The sequence below is a fragment of the Mesoplodon mirus genome, assembly GCF_964341445.2.
Source record: "Mesoplodon mirus genome assembly, chromosome: 14".
Classification (NCBI taxonomy): domain Eukaryota; kingdom Metazoa; phylum Chordata; class Mammalia; order Artiodactyla; family Ziphiidae; genus Mesoplodon; species Mesoplodon mirus.
The window spans coordinates 11572846-11599207 of record NC_138990.1 but is presented as its reverse complement, the minus strand read 5'-3'; the positions used below and the strand labels follow the sequence as shown (position 1 = coordinate 11599207).

The 26362-nt window shown below is 38.1% G+C and overlaps 1 protein-coding gene across 2 annotated transcripts in view; it reads left to right on the top strand.

Annotated features, from left to right (window-relative positions):
- The window catches only part of EIF2AK3 (eukaryotic translation initiation factor 2 alpha kinase 3), a 63234-nt gene that overhangs the window by 19679 nt on the left and 17193 nt on the right, over positions 1-26362 (top strand). Inside the window, exons 3-11 of one of the 2 annotated variants that reach the window (XM_082642179.1) lie at positions 11223-11417; positions 13475-13605; positions 15445-15679; positions 16263-16425; positions 17399-17539; positions 18508-18630; positions 20182-20402; positions 20782-20894; positions 24215-24337. In XM_082642179.1, coding sequence (XP_082498305.1) covers positions 11223-11417; positions 13475-13605; positions 15445-15679; positions 16263-16425; positions 17399-17539; positions 18508-18630; positions 20182-20402; positions 20782-20894; positions 24215-24337 — 1445 coding nt within the window. Of the gene's footprint in view, positions 1-11222; positions 11418-12307; positions 12414-13474; positions 13606-15444; positions 15680-16262; positions 16426-17398; positions 17540-18507; positions 18631-20181; positions 20403-20781; positions 20895-24214; positions 24338-26362 lie in introns of those variants that run through there. The other variant, XM_082642180.1, reaches the window with a different exon arrangement.

The window sequence follows — 26362 nt, the reverse complement described above, 5'->3', positions numbered from 1 at the left end:
TTTCTCCGCCCTTTCATCAAGAGTGGTACAAAGATGAAACCAATTAAACCCAGAAGGCCAGGGAAGATGTATTCTCTGTGCAGTGATTCTTAAAGTGACTTATCTAATGAGAAGCTGAAGGCTAAAGGATTTGATAGACTGTATAATGATTTTTAAGTTATTAATGATAGAGGAATTGGTTATGGATCACATGTACTTTTGCTAGAATAATAAAGTAAAAGCATCACAGGAACTTTGTGGTGTGGAGGAGGCACTGGGATTCACAGACTTCAGTTCTAGTCATGATGCTGCTGTTAACTGGCTGTGTGACCCGACTAATTATTTCAGTAGAGCTTTAATTTCCTTCTCTGTAAAATTATGGATTGGACTAAATTACTTCTTCTTGTTTTTAAAAATTTTTTGGCTGCGCTGTGCAGCATATGGGATCTTAGTTCCTTGACCAGGGATCGAACCCACGCCCCCTGCAGCGGAAGCACGGAGTTTTAATCACTGGACCACCGGGGACTAAATTTCTAAAGATTGTCCTAACTTCAGGACTGAGGTACCATCAAACACATGAAACACCCATATAAATTATCCCCTTTTACTACATTTAAGGATTCTCTTAAAAATGGCACAAATTCATTACCATTAGGTACATATCTCATTGCCTCTCAGCCTGCTTTCATGATGTCCTTAAGCTTTTCTGATCAAAAAGCATGTAAAATAGTTTATTATTTTGCTTTAGTCACGTTTTGATTATGTTAAGGAAAAAATAAGTTCCCAAAGGATAAGAGAGATTGACGTTTCCATGATGCATTGTATGCTGCAGGGAGGTTGAGGCGCCATGGGACACAGATCGGACTTGCCACCCTTTCCTCGTGACTAGGTTTTTATAAGCTTCCTCAAAAGAATACTGATATAAACCAAGCTAAAACTGTGTGTGTGTTAGAATAAACGATGAACCTGAGGTTTACTCTGTTACCTTTAACATGTGCCCCTAGGTTCTAAATCTAATACTTTTGATCATAGCTAAGAATTCTGTTCTTAATTTTCAGAAGGACCACCTGAGGTAAAATCTGATTTGCTTTCCACTGTTAATTTATATGCAGATTCAGCCTTGAAGAAGCACTAAGGAGATTTGGCAGTGGTTCCTCATTGATTGTCTTAACATTCTGTTTTGTGACATGTTAGCATAGTTTTTCTTTGGGGTCTCTGGGTGGCGTTTGGGTCACCGTTCACCAAATCTAAGTAGACATGATATCCTTGAGCTGTCTACTTCTCTGTGTTTTGGAACACATTTATAAATACAAAGACCTTCTTCCTTATCTGTATTTAGAACGCATATTGTAATCGTGTATATATAACTAGTCTGTCCTTAGACAATACCTTTACCTTTTCTTTATTTAGAGATGCCATATTTGTTTTTTGTTTCAGTTTTCTGTTAAAATGTCCTTTTTTTTTTCCTCTTAAAAAGAACAAACAACTCTCTTATAAGTCTATAGTTAGAGTTTGAGGTTTTGTTTTATTTTATTTTAGGCATGTTTCTCCCCAAGGGACACACCGCCTTTCTGTTTCAGACAGGTGCAGAAACAGACAACTATGATGCTGAAGCTTTGCAGCCTGTGCACTGCAGAGCCAGACTGCAGTCATGAAGAAGGACCTTCATAGGTTGGGGGGGGACCTTTTGAAAAGAGTACATTTTTAATGGCTACTTGATTTGTTCACCAAGGGTCCATTAGTAGACCGTTTTGAGTATTGCTTTATTAAAAGAGGATCTGTAATCTGTTTTAAAGATAGTCTATACTGAAAGATGTCTGGTCATTTGGCAGTTTTTCATCTGTACATAAACTAGCACAATTTGAGCCTTAGATGAACACCATCTAAGATGGTGGTTTATTTGGAAAAGTCACTGTCAATCACGGAGCAAGCCAATATTTAAATAATTGCGTAGGTTAATTGCTTTTCTTTTAATTATAGAAATGAAAGAGTTTTTTGATTTAATTTTGTTTTATTAATCCCTTAGCATGGCTGAAAACAGTGCTGTGAACTAAATCGATTTATTCCAGCACGCATGTTGCCAAGTGAGAAATTGATTTGACTCTGTTTTGTAGGAAATTGACTTCTCGTGCACATTATTTATTCCTTTATGAATGAATAGTAATCTAAGTGAAGGCAAAGATAGGTACTTAAATCTGTATTTTTCACCGTGAATGCAAAATGTATACTTCAGAAGTTAACCTGGTAGTTTTCCTGGAGGTATTTTGTTTTGTAGGTTGACTATAGGTTAAGGAAAGAAAGAATGAAATAATAATTATCTACTTGGTATCTCACTGCTCTTGGTCAATAACTCACAATCTTTGATGATCATAAATACCAACTCACTTCAGGATTTCTTTTTTCTTCTGCATTTTCTTTCTTTTTTTTTTTTAACCTACATTTCCTTTTAAGCATGTCACATGGGATGCCTTCTTCGACTAATATCCAGATCTACTGAAAGATCTCATAATCCCTCACGTTTAGATCTCGTAACTAGTTGTTAACCATGATGCCTCCTCCTTAGTCTTTGAGGTATGATTCCTGGGAACACTTTACTTTCAGCAGATAAGCTTCCTTTACTTTCCCCATCATGGTAATTCCAATGTTTTCCTTGAAATCTAGGGAAATGTTTAAAAAATTGTTTCCTCAACACAACAATGTTGGAACATCTTTTTTTTTTTTCATAAAGTCACAAGTAGTCAATTTTGTCAACTAGTAGTCTGATCAGTTGCTCATTTTACTTTAAGAGTTACCATTTTGTGTTCGATACATAGTGTAACATTTTTGAAGAATTAAAATATACAAAAATATGCCTGTTAACTTCTCTTTAATATTGTTTATCTTTTTGGCCAATAAAGTACTTTATGAACCTTCAGGACTTCTATATTCAAAGGAGAATTTTAGGGCTGATAGAGATTTCTGGTGAGTCAAAGACTGATCATAGTTTGATGTATTTAATTCTTATATCAAACTCATCTTTATATAGTTTTAAGACTTTGTTTTTAGATGGGTGTTGTGAATTCAGGATTGGGAAAGAGATACAGTTGGCTCTTGGACAGCTTTGGGGATAGGGGTGCCAACCCTTCATGCAGCGGAAGATCCTACATAACTTCTCCTTGGGCCTCTGTATCCACGGTTCCATGTTCGCAAATTCAACCGTGGATCGTGGAGTACTGGAGTATGTATTTAGTGACAAAAATTCACTTGTAAGTGGATTCATGCAGTGCAAACGCACATTCAAGGGCCAACTGTTATTGACATGGCATACTTAAGCTTTCTGCTCTCTCCTTGAATTTACTTTTGGAGCGCCTGAATTCTAAAAGCTTTTTTGCAATATGTGAAATTTAGTGTTAACGAACCATAGTCATTTCTGAAGTTTCCTTATTGAGAATAAAAGAAGGCTCATGATGAATTTATAGATAGTCAGATTAAGAGTTTGCATTTTCGTTTTTAACTTTTTTCTTTAACAAGTATATGTATATATGCACTTACACACAAATTACCTTAGAGGTTCAAAATAGCAGCCCTGGATCATTACATCTACTTAACAAGTATTGCTTGACTAACGCTTTATAGTTTGCAAAGTGACATCAAGTCCATTCTTATTTATTCCTCAACATAGCCTTATAAAATGCTCTTATTAACCCCAGTTTTCCAGATGAGAAAATTGGGGCTCAAAATGGTTCAGAGGTTTGTCTGATGTAGTAAAACGGAGACTCAACCCTAGATCCTTGTGCTTATTTCTTGCCCCCTTTCCAATATTTCATACCTTTTGAAATACCTCAATACTTACCAATGTGTTTGCATTTTCTGTTCTAATCATTATAATTCTTAATGTGCCTTATCAGGAATAATCACTCAAAGACCTCATATAGAGGGCAGACTTTAGCATGGCGCTCAGCCCATTGTGAGCACGTAACTGCTTCTTAACCCTAGTGAGAGACTCAAAGGTACTTGAACTTACCACATCCAAAACTGAACTGGTCTTTAAGGGGGCAGGGGATCCTGCAGGGCTGTGTGCTGGGGTACGGCAATGCCCAGGACAGATGAGATCCTTGCCATCATGGAACTTACATGACACTGTGGAGCCAGATGGGGAGCCGGATATGAAATGATTATAGTGTCAGTATCATAACTGAGTTGTGGTAACTGTCACAAGGACAGGTAGAACTAAGAGAGACTTGGCAAGGATACCTGACCTCCCAAGCTGGGAAGTCAGAGAAGGCTTCTCAGAAGAAATTATGTTTACGACTGAGATCCTGTGAGGAGAAAGAGCTGCAAGAAATGGGTAGAGAGCCTGGGAAGGACTGCTCTGGGAGAGGAAACAGCTGGCATCAAGGCCTTGCAGCAGGAATGATCAATCTGGAAGAAAGCAGGTGAATCCCTAAAATCCTTCTAAAATCAGTCTCTCCTGTAGTCTACTGACTACTGACTACATATATAGTCAGTCTCTACTGACTGTAGAGAATGGACTGGAACAGGAAGAAGAGCAGAAGTGGGGAGACTAGTTAAGAGACCAGTCTAGTACAGATGGGGATGATAAGGTGACCAAGGAAGTGAGTGAAGTAAATGATGGATTGAAGAGAAGTTTAAGGAGGGACGTCTTTATGAAATGAAAAGACCAAAGGAGGAATTAGTAGTAAATTAAGAACAGGTAGGGGAATTATTTGGCAGTCCAGTGGTTAGGACTCCATGCTTTCACTGCCGAGGGCCCGGGTTCAATCCCTGGTCAGGGAACTAAGATCCCTGGCCGCTGGTGCGGCCAAAAATATATAAATAAATAAAAATAAAAGTGTCCTCCGAGACTGCTCCGAAAAAAAGAAAAGGAACAGGTGCAGAGAGGGAGAAAATGAATTTGTTTAGATGCGGTGCGTGCCGAGTGACCTTGAGTGCTCTCCAAGCAGAGATGTTAAGAAAGCCTGTGCATATGTGGGTCTGGTGCTCTTAGAGGAAAGTCTGGGCTGAAGAGAAAAGTTAGAAGTGTTAGTGCCCTGGGAGCTGAGAGGAGCAATCACCTGGAAGGAGGGTAGGGTGAGAAGATGACCTCCAGCCAAACTTTCAGAATCCCTAACATTTAAAAAAAATTTTTTAGAAGTATATTTATTTATTTGTCTATCTATCTATTTATTTATTTATGGCTGTGTTGGTTCTTGGTTGCCGCGCGGGCTTTCTCTAGTTGCGACGAGCGAGGCTACTCTTCGTTGCGGTGCGTGGGCTTCTCATTGCGGTGGCTTCTCTTGTCGCAGAGCACGGGCTCTAGGCGCGCAGGCTTCAGTAGTTGTGGCGCACGGGCTTACTTGCTCCGCGGCATGTGATATCTTCCCGGATCAGGGCTCGAACCCGTGTCTCCTGCGTTGGCAGGCGGATTCTTGACCACTGCACCACCAGGGACGTCCCTCCCTAACATTTTAAAATTCAGGTAGAGAGTGATGAGTCAGAGAGAAGAAAGGGTTTCAAGGAGAGATTGGCTTTAGTAGGATTTTAGGGATTTTCCTGCTTTCTTCCACATTTCCCCAATGGTTAGTTGGTGTGAATTCTTTATAAATATTCTCTAAATATAGATACTTAACAATGCAGATGCCTCATTAAGAGAACCCTGTGATTCATCAAAGTCTCATTGAAAGTCTTACAGCCAAAGAAAATGTTAAAAACCCTTTCTGTTTTGATTCTGGAAGAATTGAGGGGGGCACGGGAAGGAGTGAGAAGAGCAGGAGGCCTGTGGATCCCCAGAGTGGTAGAAACATTCACTGGTAGTTTACGGACCAGAAGACATACCTTTTCAAAAAGCTGTGGAGAGTGCTTTAGAGGATCCAGTGCAGTAAGTTAATTTGAGGAATTTTGTCAAAGAGTGGAGTGTTAGTTTTTGTCCAAGGTCACATTAGTGAGTGGCTGGTGGAGTCAGGGACCCAGGGATGGGGCTGGATGAGCCACAGTCACCTCCCTGTGGACACGTTTCCATTTCATACGTTGGATGCCTGCTGTTACCTCGCCTTACCTTGGTTTCCAAAACAGCTAGCATGGCAAGGAAAGTAATTGTTCTGGGCAAAGGGGATTTCCAGGTATCAAAAAAAAGTCAACAATTTAACACTTTCAATAGAATGTTTTTCATGTATTTTACGTCTTCCCAATCTTGGTGACTTTTACCTTTTAACTAATTCCTTGAGGTCATCATTGGAAGCATCATTTGTTGTATTATACCAGAGATGCTTGGAGTTCCTGAGGTAGGATGGAGAAAGGGTGTCCCTTTCCTGAATACTCTATAGAGTAGTTGGTTTTTTTCCATCCTTTTCCCAGATAGTCTGTGTCCAGTTTTCCTTATCTCTGTCTCATGAATCTGCATCTTTCCACATGCTTTTTCACTCTGTTTCTTCCCCCTTCCTCCCTTTTAACTCTTACTGCTGCTTAGCTTGTACTTGGGACTTGGCTTTTATAACTGCCAGGGCCAGGGTGATCCTTTTCCCTCTTTCTTGGTTAGGGTACACACTGGATACAACTTTGTGGATTTGAAAGTATTTAATGTGAGTCACTACTTGAGAAGATGCGAGTGTATACAAATCCAGCTTCCAAAGCCGAGTGAGGAAAGTTCTTCTTTATAGAAAAATTCTAGCTAATAAATGTGGAAAGAAGGATAGAATTAGAAGTCATTATTTTATTATTTTACTGAAGTAATAGATCATCAGTTGATACTAAAATGGTGAAAAGTTGGTGGGACACTTTAAAATGGAGAGATCAGGCTGACTCCCTTAAATCCACTGATTAATAGTAACAAATACGACAACTCAGGGGTTGGCAAACTTTTTCTGTAAAGGGCTAGATGGTAAATATCTTGGGCTTTACGGGCCATACGGTCTCTGTAGTTGTAGTGGGAAGGCAGTCATAGACAATACAGAAATGAATGAGCATGCCTGTGTTCCAATAAAACTTTGCTTACAGAAACACGCACTGGGTCAGATTTGGCCCGTGAGCTGTCGTTTGCTGACCTCTGTTATAATAAGAAGTATATATAACACCACCTGTGAAGTAGTCTTGTCCAAAAAAATCAAACCTGCATCAGATCAAAGCTCCAGTCCTAATTACACTTTTTAAGAAAATACAGGGAATTAAAGGAACAAGTTAAGTGACATGCAAAATCCAAACTGTGGGACATTCTGTAGGGTGAATAATCTGGTTTCTCAAGTAAATCAATGCACAGAAAAAGGAGTGAAAGGGGCCTTTATAGGGGAAAAAAAGAATCAAATATAATATGTGGAGTTTAAGTGCCTTGTTGAAGCAAACCAATTATATAGTATGTCTTGCAATATCAGGGAAATTTGAATATTAGACGATTTTAAGGAATTACTCTTAATTCTGTTAGATGTAACATTGGCATGGTAGTTACTTCTCAGCAATGAATACTGAAGTATGTATAGGTGAAATGACATGATGCCTGTGATTGACTTTAAAATACTCTCATTAACAAATATATGTAGTGGATGGGTGGAGAGTAGCAAAATGTCAATGATTGTTGAAACTGGGTGACAGATACATGGGGTTTTATTATATTCATCTCTTTACATTTTATGTTTCAAAACTTTCGTATTAAGTTAAAATAAAGTTGAATATACCCTCAAAAGTGTATGTGTTGATGGTGGGAGGTTGGGGATGGGTGGGTGGGGAGGTAGTTGCATAGAAAAAGAAGGAAGAACTGAATGAAAATATATTTTTGCATATTAGAAGAATTTTTGTTTTTATTGCTGGTTGCATTCATTTTAGTAGTAGTACTTCCTTTATTTTCTCAGTTGAAGTTCCTTCTGCCACTTGAAAATAGAGTTCTTATCTCACATTCTGATTTCAAATAGAGTCCTTGATTACATAAGCCACTGGTATTCATTATGCCAGTTAGAGTTTGTTCAGAAATGGTAATTGAATTACTTTACTAAACTGCTTTGTGATTGCGTGGTTAAAGACCTTGATTGGATCTTAGGGACCGAGTTTGCCAGCTGATTTGACAAACCTTTTATTTTGAAATTATTAACAGGGAAAAACAAATAGAGGAAAAACCCCCAAATAACAAGCATTTGTATTTTTAAAAATGACTGAAGTGGGAAGCAAGTCACATAATTAGTTTGAGATGCAGAGCAGCGAATCAGAACAAATAGCTGCTTCCAGAGGCAAATCGGTGGAATGTGAAAATGCATCACCATAACCTACATTTTTTTATACCAAGAGATTTGCAGTTGACTCTCCGGGTGACTCATTCCTATGCTGGGAGGGTGAGGTAATGCTCTTCTGAGGGGTGATGTCATCTCTCTACCTGAACTGCAGGCATATATCTCTTCTTGTGGCTGGCTCTCAAGGAAAAATCACCATCTGCTTTCACACATGCAGCCTGAAAGACTTCACAACGATTGGTGCAGAGGTTAGCAGCCGTGGGTATGAGTCATTAGCAGCCAATTATTGAAGAGCAGCTATTTAAAAGTAAACTTTAAAATCACAGTCCAGGAATGTGACATGATTGAGTATTGGATCATAATGCTTTTTTGTTTTGGGTTTTGCACTCTTCTTTTAAAATAAGGCAGTTTTTCTCAACATGGTCAATCACGTGAAATCTTCTTGGTTGTTTAAGCCATATTTTTAATTGAAGATAAGTTTGCTTTCTTTTACATTTGGGAAGCAATGATGAATTTTAGCTCCTATTTGTTTGATGGATTTTCTGGTTTGTTTTTTTGTTGGGGGGATTGGGGGCGGTTGCACTTAGAAGCCATTGTGTTCCCTAAGGACCTGCTACTTCTTTAGGGGAAAAGAAGTTGTTTAATGGAAAAAGAAACAAGTAAAAATAAATGTTATTTGTTTACTAGAGACCCACTAACCCCTCTTCCTCTTTCTTGTAGTGACGCACACCTGCTGTCCCTATTTGTACTCAACCAGTACTACTGTTGACATTACCAGACAATACCTATTTTTAAATTTTATCACAATTTGAATTTATTGTTCTAGTAAATGGAATAGAGAATACCTAACATGATATGGAAGGTAGAGAACAGTAAACACTTGATTTTCTAACTGATATGTAACTTAAAATGGGAGATCACATTGGCTAAACACTACAATACTGTTACTGTAGGGTATATAAACTATGACCTAAATCTGTTCTTAATGACAGCCTCAAGTTGGACATTCTACAAAAGATAAAAATAAAAAGTTTTAATTTTTGAAAATATAATCTTTTATTTGTTGTTATCAAGAAATATAAGAAAGCAAAGAATAAAATAGTAATGTTTAAAATTCTAAGATAATATGAGGTGGTATACATACATACTGATGTCATTTGAGAGCTTACTAAAAATCAAATTTTTTTTAATAAAAGTAGTAGTTGGAGATCTTTAAATATCCAGAATTATGATGAGCCTTCAGTTTAATGGTCTAGCCTTCCGAGTTTAATTACAGAGCCCCTTCAAGGCTCTTGAGTATCTTTCTTTTCTTTTTAACCTCTTATTTGGAAATAGTTTCACACTACAAAAAGTTGTACACTTTTTGGTATGAAAAAACCCCAACCCTTATATACCCAGATTTATCTTCTCAGAACGTGTTTGCTTTATCATTTGAGTTGTCTCTCTCTCTCTCTTATCTCCCAAACCCCCATACATATTCCTTTTTTCTTGAAACATCTAAAGATAAATATCCATTGTAGCCCTTCACTCCTAAATGCGTCAGTGTGCATTTCCTAATAGAAATAGGAAATTTCTCTATTCTCTTACATAATCACAGTACAGTTATCAACTTCATAAATTTATACTGACACTTTACCGTCCATATTCCAGTTTCATCAGTTGACCTAAATAATGTCTTTTATAGCGTTCTCCACTCCCAGTACAGCATCTAGTCTAGGGTCAGGTAATACATTTACTTGTTACATTAGCCTCTTTTAATCTGGATTTTTTTCCCCACAGACTTTATCTTGTATGACGTTGACTTTTTTTAACATCTTTATTGGAGTATAATTGCTTTACAATGCTGTGTTAGTTTCTGCTGTATAACAAAGTGAATCAGCTATATGTATACATATATCCCCATATCTCCTCCCTCTTGCGCCTCCCTCCCACCCTCCCTATCTCACCCCTCTAGGTGGTCAAAAAGCACTGAGGTGATCTCCCTGTGCTATGCGGCTGCTTCCCACAAGCTATCTGTTTTACATTTGGTAGTGTATATATGGACGTTGAGGGGGTTTTTTTGTGGTACACGGGCCTCTCACTGTTGTGGCCTCTCCCGTTGCGGAGCACAGGCTCCGGACGCGCAGGCTCAGCGGCCATGGCTCACGGGCCCAGCCGCTCCACGGCACGTGGGATCTTCCCGGACCGGGGCACGAACCCGTGTCCCCTGCATCGGCAGGCGGACTATCAACCACTGCGCCACCAGGGAAGCCCAGTAACCTCTTCTTGAACTCACTTGGTCACAGAACTCTCTTTAGTAATTCCCTTATTGTTATGGAACACGCTTGGCTCATGGCAAACAGAGTTTGAGGAAAACGAGACTGGAGTGTACCTGTGGGTCCCAGGAGAGATGGGTGGTTCTTTTAAGTTGCTTTTGGTGGATGAACTGAGCAGTTCCGTATGCTGCTCAGGAGGCCTGAGGACCTCCGGTGAGAGACTACGGCTCTTACTTCCTACTCTTACAGTTCAGATCCTTTTATTAATTTATTTTTTAAGATTTATTTTAATGAAGTATAGTTGATTTACAGTGTTGTGTTAATTTCTACTGTACAGCCAAGTGATTCAGTTATACATATATATATATATATGCTTTTTCATATCCTCTTCCACTGTGGTTTATCACAGGATATTGAATATAGTTCCCTGTGCTATACAGTGGGACCTTGTTGTTTATCCATCTTATATATACTAGTTTGCATTTGCTAATTCCAAACTCCCAAACCATGCCTCCCCACCCACTCTCCCTCTTGGCAACCACAAGCCTGTTCTCTATGTCTCTGAGTCTGTTTCTGTTTCGTAGATAAGTTCATTTGTGTCGTGTTTTCGATTCCACATATAAGCGATATTATATGATATTTGTCTTTCTCTTTCTGTCTTACTTTGCTTAGTATGATAATCTCTACTATGGCAGTATTTCATTCTTTTTTATGGCTGAGTAGTATTCTATTGTTTACATGACCCACATCTTCTTTATCCATTCATAAAATCCTTTTAAAAGTTAGCTTTTTATTTTAGGTATTTGGGAATAAGATGATCATTCCTTCCCTGGATGGAGACCTCTTCCAGTGGGACCGGGACCGTGAGAGGATGGAAACAGTTCCGTTTACAGTTGAATCGCTTCTTGAATCTTCTTATAAATTTGGAGATGATGTTGTCTTGGTTGGAGGAAAGTCTCTCACTACATATGGACTCAGTGCATATAGCGGAAAGGTGAGTAAAAATGTTCAGTTTGGGGAGAAATCAAAATAAATAGGAATAGAAGAGATAATTTCTTAAACTATACTATTACTGGTTGAGCTTTATAATAATTTTCCCCTGAGGATATCATTTCTTTTGATAAAAGAACTGTGAAGTAGAAAGGGGGAATATTATTAAGAGAAACTAAATTTATCCAAGATAACAGAGTGAACAGCAGAGCCAGGAATAGCAGGAGGAAGAGAATTAATAACTGTGGTCTACTGTATGTCAGGTGCATTTTTCATGCCTTATTTTGAAATCATCACAATATTTCTAATGGTTACATTTTATAATTTTCATTTGGATAGATGAGGAAACCTCCAAAGAATAATAATAATCCTGATGATAAGAATAATTGCTACTACTTATTTCTCTAGTTTGAGCCTATCATAAGAGGATCCAAGAGGCAAGTTTGTACTCATTTTACAGATGAGAAAACCAAGGCTTTCAAAGGTTCAGAATCTTCCAAGGTCAGATTTGACTTGGATCTGTGTGAAGAAGAAGTCATACTGTTAATGACCTAGACTTTCTCCATTATTAGCTCTTAGGAGATGATCTACTTCTAAGATTGGGTCTTATAACTCCATTATGGGGAATAACTAATTAAAACCATGCTTTTTGGAAAGGTAAAAATCTCTTTTTAACCCCCTAATACGTTAATACTTGAATATTTTTTGTATATAGACTTAAGACGAAAATAAGGAAGAATAGAAAAAAGATCTTTGGCCCTCAAGTTTTTCAAACTTTAAGGATCCCTTGTCTGAGTGTTAGGCCCGTAGGCCCTTTACAAGCTTCTCTGCCCTCTCCAGCCACCTGCTTGTGTATTGTATTGAGGCGGCCTTGTGATCCTTTGTTTCCTTCAGTATTCTCATCTGTAAAACAATGGAATTGAACCCCGTCACCTGGTTCTCTGATTTGATGTGCTGCTCCAAAATTCTGGTATTCTAGCAGGTATGCTTCTTTCTGTGAGGATATTGGTCACATCATCCAAAGAATCTTCCTTTTCCTTTGAGTGAAGTTTTGAAGGAAGTACTTGAAAATACTGCAGCTGTTAGAAAAGGTTCAGATTTTTTAAAACTAAATATTTCCGTCATATGGAAATTCTGATGTGTTTTTTTTTAATTCACCTAGAATTTTATTAATGATATTATTACTAAGAGATCACAACTGGTTATCCATTTCTTCCATGGAAATGCTCAAAGTAAGACTTATTCCCCAAAATAAACATTCATTGGTACTTTTATGGTTCTAAATGTTTAATTTTAGGAGTTGGTGGTAATCTAGCTGTTGCTTTTTTTTCTTTTTCAGGTTATTTGTGTATTTATTTAAAACAATTTCATTGCAGTACAGTTGATTTACAATGTTTTGTTAGTTTCAGGTGTACAGCAAAGTGAATCAGTTATACATACACATATATCCACTCTTTTTTAGATTCTTTTCCCACATAGGCCATTACAGAGTATTGAGTGGCGTTCCCTGTGCTCTACAGTATAGCTGTTGCTTCCTTTTTTTTTTTTTTTTTACAGAAACTGTGTATTTTAAATTAATTAATTAATTAATTTTTGGCTGCATTGGGTCTTTGTTGCTGCGCGCGGGCTTTCTCTAGTTGCGGTGAGCGGGGGCTGCTCTTTGTTGCAGTGCACAGGCTTCTCATTGCGGTGGCTTCTCCTGTTGTGGAGTACGGGCTCTAGGCACGTGGGCTTCAGTAGTTGCAGCACGCAGGCTGAGTAGTTGTGGCTCGCGGGCTCTAGAGCACAGTCTCAGTAGTTGTGGCGCACTGGCTTAGTTGCTCTGCGGCAAGTGGGATCTTCCCGGACCTGGGCTCAAACCCGTGTCCCCTGCATTGGCAGGCGGATTCTTAACCATTGAGCCACCAGGGAAGCCCCCTAGCTGTTGCTTCTTCATGCTTGGCTACTTTTTACACATTTCCTCAATTTCCTTTCACTTGTTATAAAACTGTTGAGCGTCTTTTACTGTCTCTGATCTCCTGTAACTTGTTCTCTTTACTAATTTTACATCTGTCTTTTCAGGTGAGGTACATCTGTTCAGCTTTGGGTTGTCGCCAATGGGATAATGATGAAATGGAACAAGAAGACATCCTGCTTCTGCAGCGCACCCAGAAAACCGTTAGAGCCGTCGGCCCTCGTAGTGGCAGTGAGAAGTGTGTATTCAGATAATGTTGCTGTTGATGTTTAGAAGTACAGCAAGGCCAGCATTCATCAGCTTTTTCTTTGTGGAGATTTTCTGAACTATTTTGTTTCCCCAAAAGCATACTCTCTTTTAAGAGAAATGAAGCCCCTAAATTTAAAACAGCTTCATGATTATTAACAGATCCTGAACTGAACTTCTCACCGTGTGCTTCAGGATATGGTAACAAAGGGGAGACCCATACAGTGACTATATATTAGCTTAGTCTTAGGTTAATGATATTTTTCATAGCAATCTCACTGATCAAAGTTCTTTGAATGCAGACAACGCTTAAGACAAAGCTGATGTGCTTTGTTTCACTTGGGTCTGTTTGACCCTGCAGTTCTCTCTAGTAGGTAGTTTCGTGGTTTGTGTGATTACCACCTCAATTATAAAATAATATTTCAGTGTATTTTCTTAAAGTGTTAAAGCATAATTTATTTGGTCAAATACTGTTTTGTTTCCTTTTTCAAATAATGTAAATTTTTACATTTAAAGTAATGTGATTGAATTAGATATGCTGGTGGTAATCACATGCTTGACTTTTCACAACCTAATATTTACATTTTAAATTGCTGCACAGTAAAAAGAATTTGAGATCCCATTTTTATCTTTTGCAAGTGAACCAGACTTTCAGATGTTGTCTAATCTGATGCAGTATAATTCAGTTTCCTTTCCTGAAAACTGTTTTCTCAAATTCAGTGAAGAATGTATTCTTTCTACATTCCCTGGACTTTGCATCTGCTGACAACCCAACCTTCTTTATCCTGATGGGATTCTGTTTCCTTAAGTGTTTGAGTGCTTGCTGGGTGCTCAGCTACCATAGGAGCGGATGTTCAACTTAACAGAATTTGAGTTATCAGAATGGGAAGAGTCTGGCATCTAAGATCCATATTCCTTAAGTATCTATTTTTTAACAGATGTCAGAATTCTAGGGCCATTTTATATCTTAGTGTCAAGACCATTATAGTGTCAACAGATAAGTGATTTTCCTATGTATTAGTTATAGAGGAAACATTGCTAATACCACTTTATGGATATGGACACTGAAACTCAGAAAAGGTTAAATGACTGGCCAGATCTCAGTCAGTAGAGATTTGAGATCGAAGCTGAGGTGATATGACCTTCAGGCTTGGTATACTGGGTCACATTGCCTTTCGAGGCTGTATTTTCATAAAACTCTAAAATCAGTAGCTTTTGTCTTGCCTTTTGCATTGGTTTATTGGGATATGTTAATTTCTCTGCACTTGAACGAAATGTGTTAGGCTTTAATTAAGAAGTAAGGCAGGGGCCTCCCTGGTGGCGCAGTGGTTGAGAGTCCGCCAGCCGATGCAGGGGATACGGGTTCGTGCCCCGGTCTGGGAGGATCCCATATGCCGCGGAGCGGCTGGGCCCGTGGGCCGTGGCCGCTGGGCCTGCGCGTCCGGAGCCTGTGCTCCGCAGCGGGAGAGGCCACAACGGTGAGAGGCCCGCATACCGCAAAAAGAAAAAAAAAAAAAAAAAGAAGTAAGGCAGACTGCAAGCTACCTTATTTTAGGTGACTGATGTGTTTTGAGAAAATGACCCTGATTTGGAAATGTGAACATTTGTTAATTTCAAGAGAAAAATCTGTCCTGTAGCTGTTGGTCAGGACCAAGTTTCGCCCTCTTGTGGCATAAATCAGCAAGCATGCTCCTTTCCAGAAGATTGTGTTGAGTTGTTCCTTTTCTCATCACCAAATTTTAGTGTTTGCTTCTTCACTCTAGAAGAGTTTTTAATTATTTGGTCCTTTATTTAAATGTAAATTTCTAAAACACACCTTTGTAAATTTAAGGTGGAATTTCAGTGTTGGCCACTTTGAACTTCGGTATATTCCAGACATGGAAACTAGAGCCGGATTTATTGAAAGCACCTTAAAGCCCAGTGGAAACAAAGAACAGTCTAAAATTATTTCAGACGTGGAAGAACAGGAAGCTGCCGTGATGGACACAGTGATAAAGGTCTCCGTTGCTGATTGGAAAGTTATGGCCTTTAGTAAGAAAGGAGGACATCTGGAGTGGGAATACCAGGTACCTAGAACCACTGAGAATTTATAAATATGTTTCTTTCCTTCTCAGTTTGACCAAACATGTTGGGTAGAAGGAGGTGACTGCCATTTTGGATTTTCACCTTGTTCTCTGTGCTCTAAGAACTTTGTGATTTTACATCTGTTAGAATGACTTTTAAGAAAAAGTTAAAAGGTTGGTGAAGATGTTGGTGAACAGTGTACAACAGTGTATCTTCGTGCAGTGTTGGTGAGAATGTAAATTGGCATAGATGTTATGGAAAACATCATGGAGTTTCCTCAGAATATTAAACAGAAATGAAGAGAATAGACCTTAAATGTTCTTAAAACACATACATACAAAATAACTGTGAGATGATGGATATATCAATTAGCTGGATTGTGCTAATTATCTCACAATGTGTACATATATCAAAATATCACACTGTACACCATAAATACATTTTTATTCGTCAATTATACCTCAGTAAAGCTGGAAAAGTGAAAATTTGTAAAGAAATTTGTGGTTTTAAAGGGTATTTCAGGAGTTGGGATACATAGAAATGCTGCTTGAAATGGTTTAAAATTTCCTTTCCATTTTTGTTTAGTTTTGTACTCCCATTGCATCTGCCTGGTTGGTTAAGGATGGCAAAGTCATTCCCATCAGTCTTTTTGATGATACAAGTTACGTCACTAATGATGGAGTTTTAGAAGATGAAGAAGACATCGTAGAAGCCGCCCGAGGAGCCACAGAAAACAGTGTTTACTTGGGTGAGTGGATATCTCTTATCTAGCAATAGTACATGTTGACATCTAGATTTTATTCCTACATTGTCTCTCCCTACTTCAGGTGTGCCTGTAGTAGTTTTAATTCCTAAGTACCTTCTCTGGCCTTAAGATTTGTACTTTGATTTCTGTTCCTGCAATTTTCTTTCATTTATCCAATTCTGAAACTTTTAATTACTATAGTGGGTTCTTTTTCTCTGAGACCTATATTTAAAAGGCTTAAAAATGTTGCCATTATGATTTCACATTACTTATGTATCGTCAGAGTCTAAAACTTTCTACATTTGTATTTGCATCTGTATCAATTTGCTCCCCCTTAAAGTATGTTTATTTTTTTCTATGCATCTATACAACATCTGAAAAATTAAAACAAAATTCTGGTGTGCTGCTTGGCAGTTGAAAGCCTTCAATGCACTACATTTTGAAAACCCTCGAATCTAATTATTTGAACTAGTTTTGTGGTCAGATACACATAAAATTCTTTAAGCTCTGTCAATGTGCTACCCGCCCCTCAATCTCAGTGAAATGCAAGAATTTGAAAGAATAACATGTCACACGTGTTATGATAGCATTTAATTGAATTGTTAGCAGTATCTCTTGAATGATAGGTGTTTAGGTTTTCTTAAGGAAAAGGTTGCCTCATCTAAGCTGTTACTTTCATAAGAGTACAACGATTTCTTTTGTTTGAATTTTCCTACTGGAAGAGTTTTTCAGTAATTACCAAAAATTATATAGTGAGAAACATTGTAACTTGTGTGTAACTTTCCTCCCCTGTTGTTATTGAATAACCTTTGGGTCAAATTTGAGTGCTTCAGGCATGATTCTTTGAAAAGAGCTATGTAGCACATGAATAAATAACTGGAATTCATCTAATTTTATTAAATCAAAATGAACCTTTAAAAAAAAAGGCATCAGTGCTTGCTTCTAAACCTAACTGACAGTATTCTGGTTGATTCAGGGATGTACAGAGGCCAGCTGTATCTGCAGTCATCAGTCAGAATTTCAGAAAAGTTTCCTACGAGTCCCAAGGCCTTGGAATCTGTCAACAGTGAAAATGCAATTATTCCTTTGCCAACAATCAAATGGAAACCCTTAATTCGTAAGTGAATTATGAACTTTTATAAATGTTATTAAGATGTTCAGAGGCCTAATCATGACTGTCTTTGCCCTAGTTTTGAATATCACAGAGATCACAACTATTATATACTCTATATTTTCTGATAAACTGGGAAGGTATTTCAGACGTTAATGAATTTTAATTATCCTTTAGAACATGATTTCATTGAAACAGCAGCTACTTCTATAGAAATCAATGGCAATAAAGTATTTCTCTAGACAGCTTAGAAAAACTCTTTAACCATTCTCTGACCATGCCTTGATATCATTTAGCTCTTAACATATTTATATTAAGAATATTTATGGGACTTCCCTAGTGGCGCAGTGGTTAAGAATCTACCTGCCAATTCAGGGGACACAGGTTTGAGCCCTGGTCCGGGAAGATCCCACATGCCACGGAGCAACTAAGCCCGTGAGCCACAACTACTGAGCCCACGTGCCACAACTATTGAAGCCTGCGTGCCTAGAGTCCATGCTCAGTAACAAGAGAAGCCACCACAATGAGAAGCTCGTGCACTGCAGTGAAGAGTAGCCCCCGCTCACCGCAACTAGAGAAAGCCTGCGCACAGCAATGAAGACCAAAAGCAGCCTGAAATACATACATTTATTTTTTAAAAAAAAGAATATTTATGAGACATCTGGTTATCACATCATGTTCTCTGAGACACTCAAATTGAGTTGAATTCAAAGACTAAACCATCTGTTTCCTTCAGCTATCTTTCTGTACCTTGTATATGTTTTTTATCACATATATCACATATTTTAATTACTCGTTTAAATGACTCATCTCTCTACAAGACGGTGCTTTTCAAGAGAAAGAACGTTGGGCCATTTGTTTGACTTACATATTTGAACTGAGCTGTGCTATTTGAGTATCTGTTTTTTGGATGAATGAGGCACACACATTTTCATGAAAGTCATAACAGTTAAGATTTTACCATTTTCTTTTAGATTCTCCTTCCAGAACTCCTGTCTTGGTGGGGTCTGATGAATTTGACAAATGTCTTAGTAATGATAAGTTTTCTCACGAAGAGTACAGTAATGGTGCACTTTCAATCTTGCAGTATCCATATGGTAAGTGTGATTCCACTTGGATTGAAAATGCTGTTTTTATTTTGCTGTTTATTTTAACTTATTAATGTGAAATTAATGAATAGAATTCAAATGCAAAGTAGTCAGTTGGAGGGTAGAAAATAAATGTCTTGGGAGGCAGACACTGTGAATGGTGGCCAAGGGTACAAGGCTTCAAAGACAGATTGCCAGGGTTTTGCCACATGCTAGGCTGGGCACACCTAACTTACCTGTGTCTCTGTTTCTTCATCTGTAAAACAAAGATATAGTAATCCTAATATCTATTTATTGGGTTGTTGTAAGGTCTAAATGAGATAATGCACAGTCTTAATTAGCACCATGCCTGACAAATAATAGTGTTCAATAAGCATTAGTTCTTGTTATTAGCTCTTATTTAATTATGAGCTTATATAATATAGTCTATATAATATCAGTCTGTATAATGAAGAAGATAGGTGTTTCCCATAGAGCTATGTGAAAATGCTATAAGATAGGTTCATTTTAATTTTGTTTTCAGACGAGGAAAATTAGTACAAAAGTCAATAGGTGAAATTTGACGTGAAACACATTCCTGTGTATTTAAAGTTAGGATATATTCAGATATGAAAGTTTTTTGAACAGTTGGATATTAAAAAAAAAATTGCTCAGATCTGCATTAGGCAAAAGCATAGACTCCTCGTCAGTTACCCTAGATGATAAAACTGGGAAATTATTGTAGAATTTAAATTGATTTAACAAAAATCAGAGAGCTCTGAACTACAGACAGCTGTCTATCTGATACTGATCAAAATACAAGGTAAAAGAGAATTGTGTAATCTGCCCATGTGGTATAAAATAGAAGGTAAAAAGGACAGGCTGCTTTCTAGGACAAATTCATTTTGACAGCCTGAAAGGAACCAGAGAGCATGATGGAGATGTTTTCCTCATCATGGTAAAATTTGATATTTTATTGATGCTAAATGAAAGTAAAGTTTCAAATCCTCAAAGGAGGTTTGAGTACTGTCTAATTTTTTTTCTTTTTTGCATTTAAAGGATTGAATTATTAATGAGATAATGAATGGACCAGCCCTTAAGGGTTGTTTTTAGTCTTATTATTCAATAGAAAGAAAATGTATGATGCTTATGGAATAAAGGAAAATATATTTGTGTAGAAAGAAGAAAGAGTAGGATAAATGAGGCTGTCAGAATGTGCTAAAGAAGAGATGAAACTTTAGAAAAAGGAATTCGTGTTAAAAGTCATAGGAAATTAGGGCTTCCCCGGTGGTGCAGTGGTTGAGAGTCCGCCTGCCAATGCAGGGGACACGAGTTCGTGCCCCGGTCTGGGAAGATCCCACATGCCGCGGAGCGGCTGGGCCTGTGAGCCATGGCCGCTGAGCCTGCGGGTCCAGAGCCTGTGCTCTGGAACGGGAGAGGCCACAACAGTGAAAGGCCCAAGTACCGGAAAAAAAAAAAAAAAAGAAGTCATAGGAAATTAGATCATTTTTAGCAATTAAAGGTGGAACTATATTGGTTTATCTTTAAAAAAAAAAACCCTTTTAATGTTTGTTTTTGAAGATAATGGTTATTACCTGCCATACTACAAGAGGGAAAGGAACAAACGGAGCACACAGATCACAGTCAGATTTCTCGACAACCCGAATTACAGCAAGAATATCCGCAAAAAGGATCCCGTTCTCCTCTTACACTGGTGGAAAGAAATAGTTGGAACCATTCTGTTTTGTATCGTAGCAACAACTTTCATTGTGCGCAGACTCTTCCATCCTCATCCTCACAGAGTAAGACATTTTTTAGAATCTCATCTTTTTCAAAGTGTTGGGACTATAGAAAACTTAGGGGGTGTGTGCGCGTGTGCATGTGTGCATGTGAGAACCAAGGGGTCCATTTCCTTAAGTTTTACCCTAAAATCATTGTCACCCATCCTCTTGCTTCCACGTCCTTGTCCCCTTCACTCCTCAACCCATTGCAGTCTGGCTCCACCCTGATCATTCCCTTTCCCTTTGACAAAGGAAATGCTGTTGTTTTATGTTCTTATAATGCATTTATTTTTCTCAATATTATTTATTCTTCAGTGTTATTTTATAGCCTAGTATTGTTAGCTAACTTCAATTCAGCTTTGTACTGAGAGTGATTTTTTTTTCTCCCCCACCTTATCAGCAAAGGAAAGAATCTGAAACTCAGTGTCAAACTGAAAATAAATATGATTCTGTCAGTGGAGAAGCTAATGACAGTAGCTGGAATGACATAAAAAATTCTGGATATGTGTCACGGTATGAGCCTTTTCATAAAATATATGTGTGCTGTAGCTTCTGGTGCTAACTGTTCAAATCCAGGAAGAAACGGCCTTAGATACAGAGAAGGGATGGGTGGTTCAGAAGGGAGAGGGGGAGTGGTGGGTGAAATAGATGAAGAATGGAATAGTTGTTCATTCAACATCTGCTTCTAAACCTCCAGCTGTATGATAAATCGCAGGGATTGTAATATACAACATAGGGAATATGGTTAATAATATTGCGGTAACTTTCTACGGGGACAGATGATTACTAGACTTATCGTGGTGACCATTTCATAATGTATACAAATGTCAAACCATTGTGTAGTACACCTGAAACTTACATAATATTGTATGCCGACTGTATTTCACTTAAGAAAGAAGAAACAACCTCAAAACTAGGATATTGTTTAATGTTTTTTTTTTTAATGTATGACTAGGTAAATAAAACAGACATATCCCTCAAGTTACTTAAACTGATTCAAGGTGGCATAGAAGAGGGATAGAAGTAGAGTGTCATAAAAGTTTAGAATTATAGCCACCATGTATGTCAATTATTTCTCAATAAAACTGGAAGGAAAAGAAAAGAATTGCAGCCACCAAATTGAGTTGTTATTCAGATGACATAGTTATTGAGGGTCTACCATGTACTGGGCTTGGCATTAATACCAAATAATAATTTTTATGTTATTGGACTATGGCATAAATCTTCTATGTTACTTAATCCTCAATTATTTATTTCATCCTTATTCTGTCTAAAATAAGAAGAAAACTGGGGAGAAATACACCAATAGAATAGATCATTTTTAAAAACAGAAGAGGGAGTTGGGTTACTTAAAAAGCAGCCAATTCAAATAATTTAAAAGTAAAATAAAAGTAGAAAATCTGTAAGCAGATCTGTCAGGTGTACAGATTTTGATGCTCTGTGGGACAAGAAATGGTGCTGCGGTTCAATTTTCTTACATGGATTATTGCTACTTTTCCCCTTCGTTTTGATATCATGCTTAGCACTTTCATGATACAGGGACAAGGAGAAGCTCTATATGAAACTTACTGCTTAATAAATATCTAGGGAAATGGCTTTATGACAGAAAAGATTGAAAATTACAGCTAAAATGTGGGTAATTTTGATTATCTATGGACTTAATCTAAGCTGCATTCATACCATCTTCTCAAAAATTGAGAATTGGCTGTAATCCGTATGTTTTAGCAAAACGTACTAGGTGACTAGCAAGTGGTAAGGACTTTAATACCCTTGCTAATAAATATGCTGACTTATAGTGAGGGAGAGGAGAGGGGCCCATCAACTCCATGGGCAGTTCATTACCCAAGCCATTCATTGTTCATTCAACATCTTTCTGAACAACTGTGTGCAGTATCTCAGGCTTTGGGAGAAATAAAAAGACTGGTTCTATCCCCTGGAGGAGCTTAAAGTCTACAGGGGAAGGTGATACTAGAGAAAACATAAACATATAAGGAAGAAAGCCATGAGCTATAAGTAACTAACTCTGGCTGTGATGATTCAAGAGGGCATCATGATAAACCATGAGTAAGTAAGAGACAGGTGGAGATGGGAGGGTGAGTGGGGTATGGTGATTAAGCATATATTTGTAAGGCTGTTGTGAAGAGAATTGGAATAATGTACTCTAAAATTGAATTAGACTCAATTTTCCTTCCATTTTATTCACTATGAAGAGAACAGCTGATTGTTTTTAAAAATACAGGAGCTCTGTATAATACCTGATGTATATTGAGTGCCTACTATGTTGTAGGCCTTATTAAGAACATGAGCTCTGGATTCAGTCATGAATTTAAGTCCTAAGTTGGGACCTGAGGCAAGATGATACTTATATTTATAAAATCTGTAATCATATATAAGATGTTTCTCCTTTCAAAAGATATATCCATTTTCATATGAGTGTTTTCTTTAATGTAGGAAGATAATTCAATTGGCTCTCCAGGAGTAGGACAAGAACTTCATGGGCTTTTGCAGTTGGGGAGATGGATTTGTACTCAAGTACCTTGCCTAGCTATTCTTAGGGATACAGATCATTACTCTTCATTCTCTGTGAAGGTAATTGGCCCATGGAGGGTTGGGATCTATTGTCTCTCCTCCTTAACACCATGCTCTAAAGCTGAGCCAACCGCTAAATTAATATGAGTGTGCAAGTCATAAAGTAATCAAGTTAGCCTTACAAGGGACACCAAAGATCATCTAATTCAACTCCCCCTCACATGGCTGGAAGAATGTCTTCCACAGCACACATGCATGCATTCATTCATTTATTAATTCATCCATTATTTGATAGATATTTGTTAAACCTTCTATTTGCCAGGTGAGCCCAGGCTGCTTTGGAAATACAAAGAGAAAAAAGAATTCTTTCCTGCAGTCCAGGTCCCTACAATTCAGTAGCAGTGGAGAGAGAAAGCTGCTTATCAATAACTGCAAAATATTGAGACTAAGTTTAAACAGTTCCAAGTAGTATGTGCCAAGTGCTATAAGAACATTAAGATAGGGGTCTAGGAAGGCCTTATAGAGGTGGTGAGATGAGCAGAATGAAAGAAAAATAGAGTTTTTTTATTAAGTCCAAAGAAGTGGGGCATCCCGCTGGAGCAAATAGCAGAAGCAAAAGCCCTGAAGTTGTGAGAGGGCCTGGTGCAAGTTGGCTGGAATATACAGAGCAGATCAGAGAGGTCAACAGGGGAGATAGGCTACAAAGTGGAGGTCCATCTGTAAGTGCCAGATGGTGAGTTAGCTTCTGTCCAAATACCTTGCGTGATGAGCACACTGACTCCTGAGGCACCCCAGCGAATTTCAGATAGCTTTGGTCCCTAGAGAGATTTCTGGCTAAAAACGTACATAAGTGTAATGGCACTGATTAAATCTTTTCCATAAAATATACAGGCACTGGCATAAGATTAAAATACATTTTCTACTTGAATACAGAATGCCACAAGAGGTAAAAGGTTAGAGAATTAAGGATAAACTTTTGATGGATGATGGAAAGTATTGGATAGGACAGAGCAGTACTAACATGGCTGTAAGAATAAGTGATTAACAAGTGACTCCCCACTAAGCAGACGTTTTTAAATTTTTTATAAAATTCCCAGGGGCAAAATTTAAATGTGTTTGCTTCATTTATACAGACAGAAAAGCAAAGAATGCTATTAGAATTTAAACTGCACTCTCTTAAAATAAGTTCTAGGAAACTTAGTTTATACATTTTTATATATCATAAAATAAGATTGAACTATTAGTACAAAATTTAAAACTATTACAAACTTTCTAAAATTTACTTTTTTTTTTTTTTTCTTAAGCTATCTAACAGATTTTGAACCGATTCAGTGTATGGGTCGTGGAGGGTTTGGAGTTGTCTTTGAAGCTAGAAACAAAGTTGATGACTGCAATTATGCTATCAAGAGAATCCGTCTCCCCAACAGGTAATGGATGGTACTTTTAGTAAACTTGGAGTTAGGACTCTATTATCTAATCTCATAGGCAATATGTCCTTACTATACTCCATAGAGACTATAGAAGACAGAATTTCTGACCTTCTGAATCTTACATTCTCAGTGCTACCCGGTAACTAGCTATCTTTTAAAAATGTCATCTACTTTGACCGCTTTGTATCTACTTAAAAAATATGCCCTTCTTTTTGATTCTTAACAACTCAGGGCATTCTCATAGTGAATTTTAATAACTATAGACTTTAATACATAGCACCATTTAAAAATAATCTATATTTATTGTGGAAAATAAGAAATAGTATTAAAACAAAAACCAATCCGTGTCTACTCTACCCAGTAATAAACACTTTTAACATTTTAGGGTATTTTCTTTTGTTTCGTTTTTTTTTTTTTTTCTGGTCATAAATTTACCTAGTTGGTAGCACAGTTATCAATACAGTACAGTTTTTATCTGTTGCTTCCTTCATTGTATTCTCAGTGTTTTCCTTGCTATTAAGAGTATGTTATTGAAATGCTAAAATATATTGAAAGTGTTTTACGACTGGAAAATAGTCCAATTAATACTTGTGCCATATCTTATTTAACCATTTCTTATTTTAAAATATTTAGGTTTCCAACTTGTTGCAATTAAAAATAACTTTGGGGGGCTTCCCCGGTGGTGCAGAGGTTGAGAGTCTGCCTGCCGATGCAGGGGACACGGGTTCGTGCCCCGGTCCGGGAAGATCCCACATGCCGCAGAGCGGCTGGGCCTGTGAGCCATGGCTGCTGAGCCTGCGCATCCGGAGCCTGTGCTCCGCCACGGGAGAGGCCACAACAGTGAGAGGCCCGTGTACCGCAAAAAAATAAATAAAATAAAATAACTTTGGGGACTTCCCTGGCAGTCCATTAGTTAGGACTCTGTGCTTCCACTTCAGGGGGCATGGGTTTGATCCCTGGTCAGGGAACTTAAGATCCCGCATGCCTCTCGGCATGGCAAAAAAAACACAAAACTTGGCATTGTTCATCTTTTATATAAAATTTTGATCACATCTGTTTCCTTAGGATAGATTCCTAGAAGTGGAATTTTGGGCTCAGAACAGTGTGATGCTTAAGACGATGGGCTTTCAGTAACACCGTCCTTTTCATCTATTGTGGAAGCCTCCTGTGGATTCTTGATTAAATGTGCTCTAATTTCTGGGCTGTCTTCCTAATTAGCAGTTAAACATGCTGTCCAACAGATAGGGACATAGGAATGGGACAGTCTGAGTACTATGGGACTAATCCTTTGCTTTGGTATATAATTTTTGAGTAGTTTAAATATTCATATGTACAAAGTACCACATAGGATATAAGATTAAGAAAGGCTTCTGCCCTCAAGAATCTATAACTATTGGAGACCTTTATATATATACTCAAATAACTGCAAAGCCAGGAAGACTGTGACTTGTGGTTTAGTTTAGTAAGTAGCTTCTCATGAAGAAAGTGCAGAGGTAGCCAAAAGGCAGTCAAGGAAAGCCAGCCTTGTGGTGGTAGAGTTGTCTGCACCGTGCTCAAGGGTAACCTGTCCCTTGGTGGACACACATGTAGGGGAGGGATGGCCAAGTACATGAAATGGCCTGAGCGTAGGCTCTAGGCAGACATTTGCAGGGCATGTAGAGGTTAGTGAGGATTCTGGCACAGGTGCAGCAAGGGCAAGAATGGAGGGGAGGGACTTCCCTGGCAGTCCAGTGGTTAAGACTGCCCTTCCAACACAGCGGGCATGGCTTCAGTCCCTGGTTGGGGAACTAAGACCCCACAAGCCACACTGTGCAGCCAAAAAAATGAAAAGAGAGAGAATGAAGGGGAGTATGGAAGAAAGATGGCAAAGATGGGTTCCAGCACCTTAGATGCCAGGCAGAGGAGTTTAGATTTTATTCCATAGACAGCTGTGCCTTTGAGCAGAAGAATGGCGTGATCAAAGTGGAGGTGGTATGTAGTAAGAGACAAGCGTGTTCATTAGGAGATTTGTTTGTTTTTTTG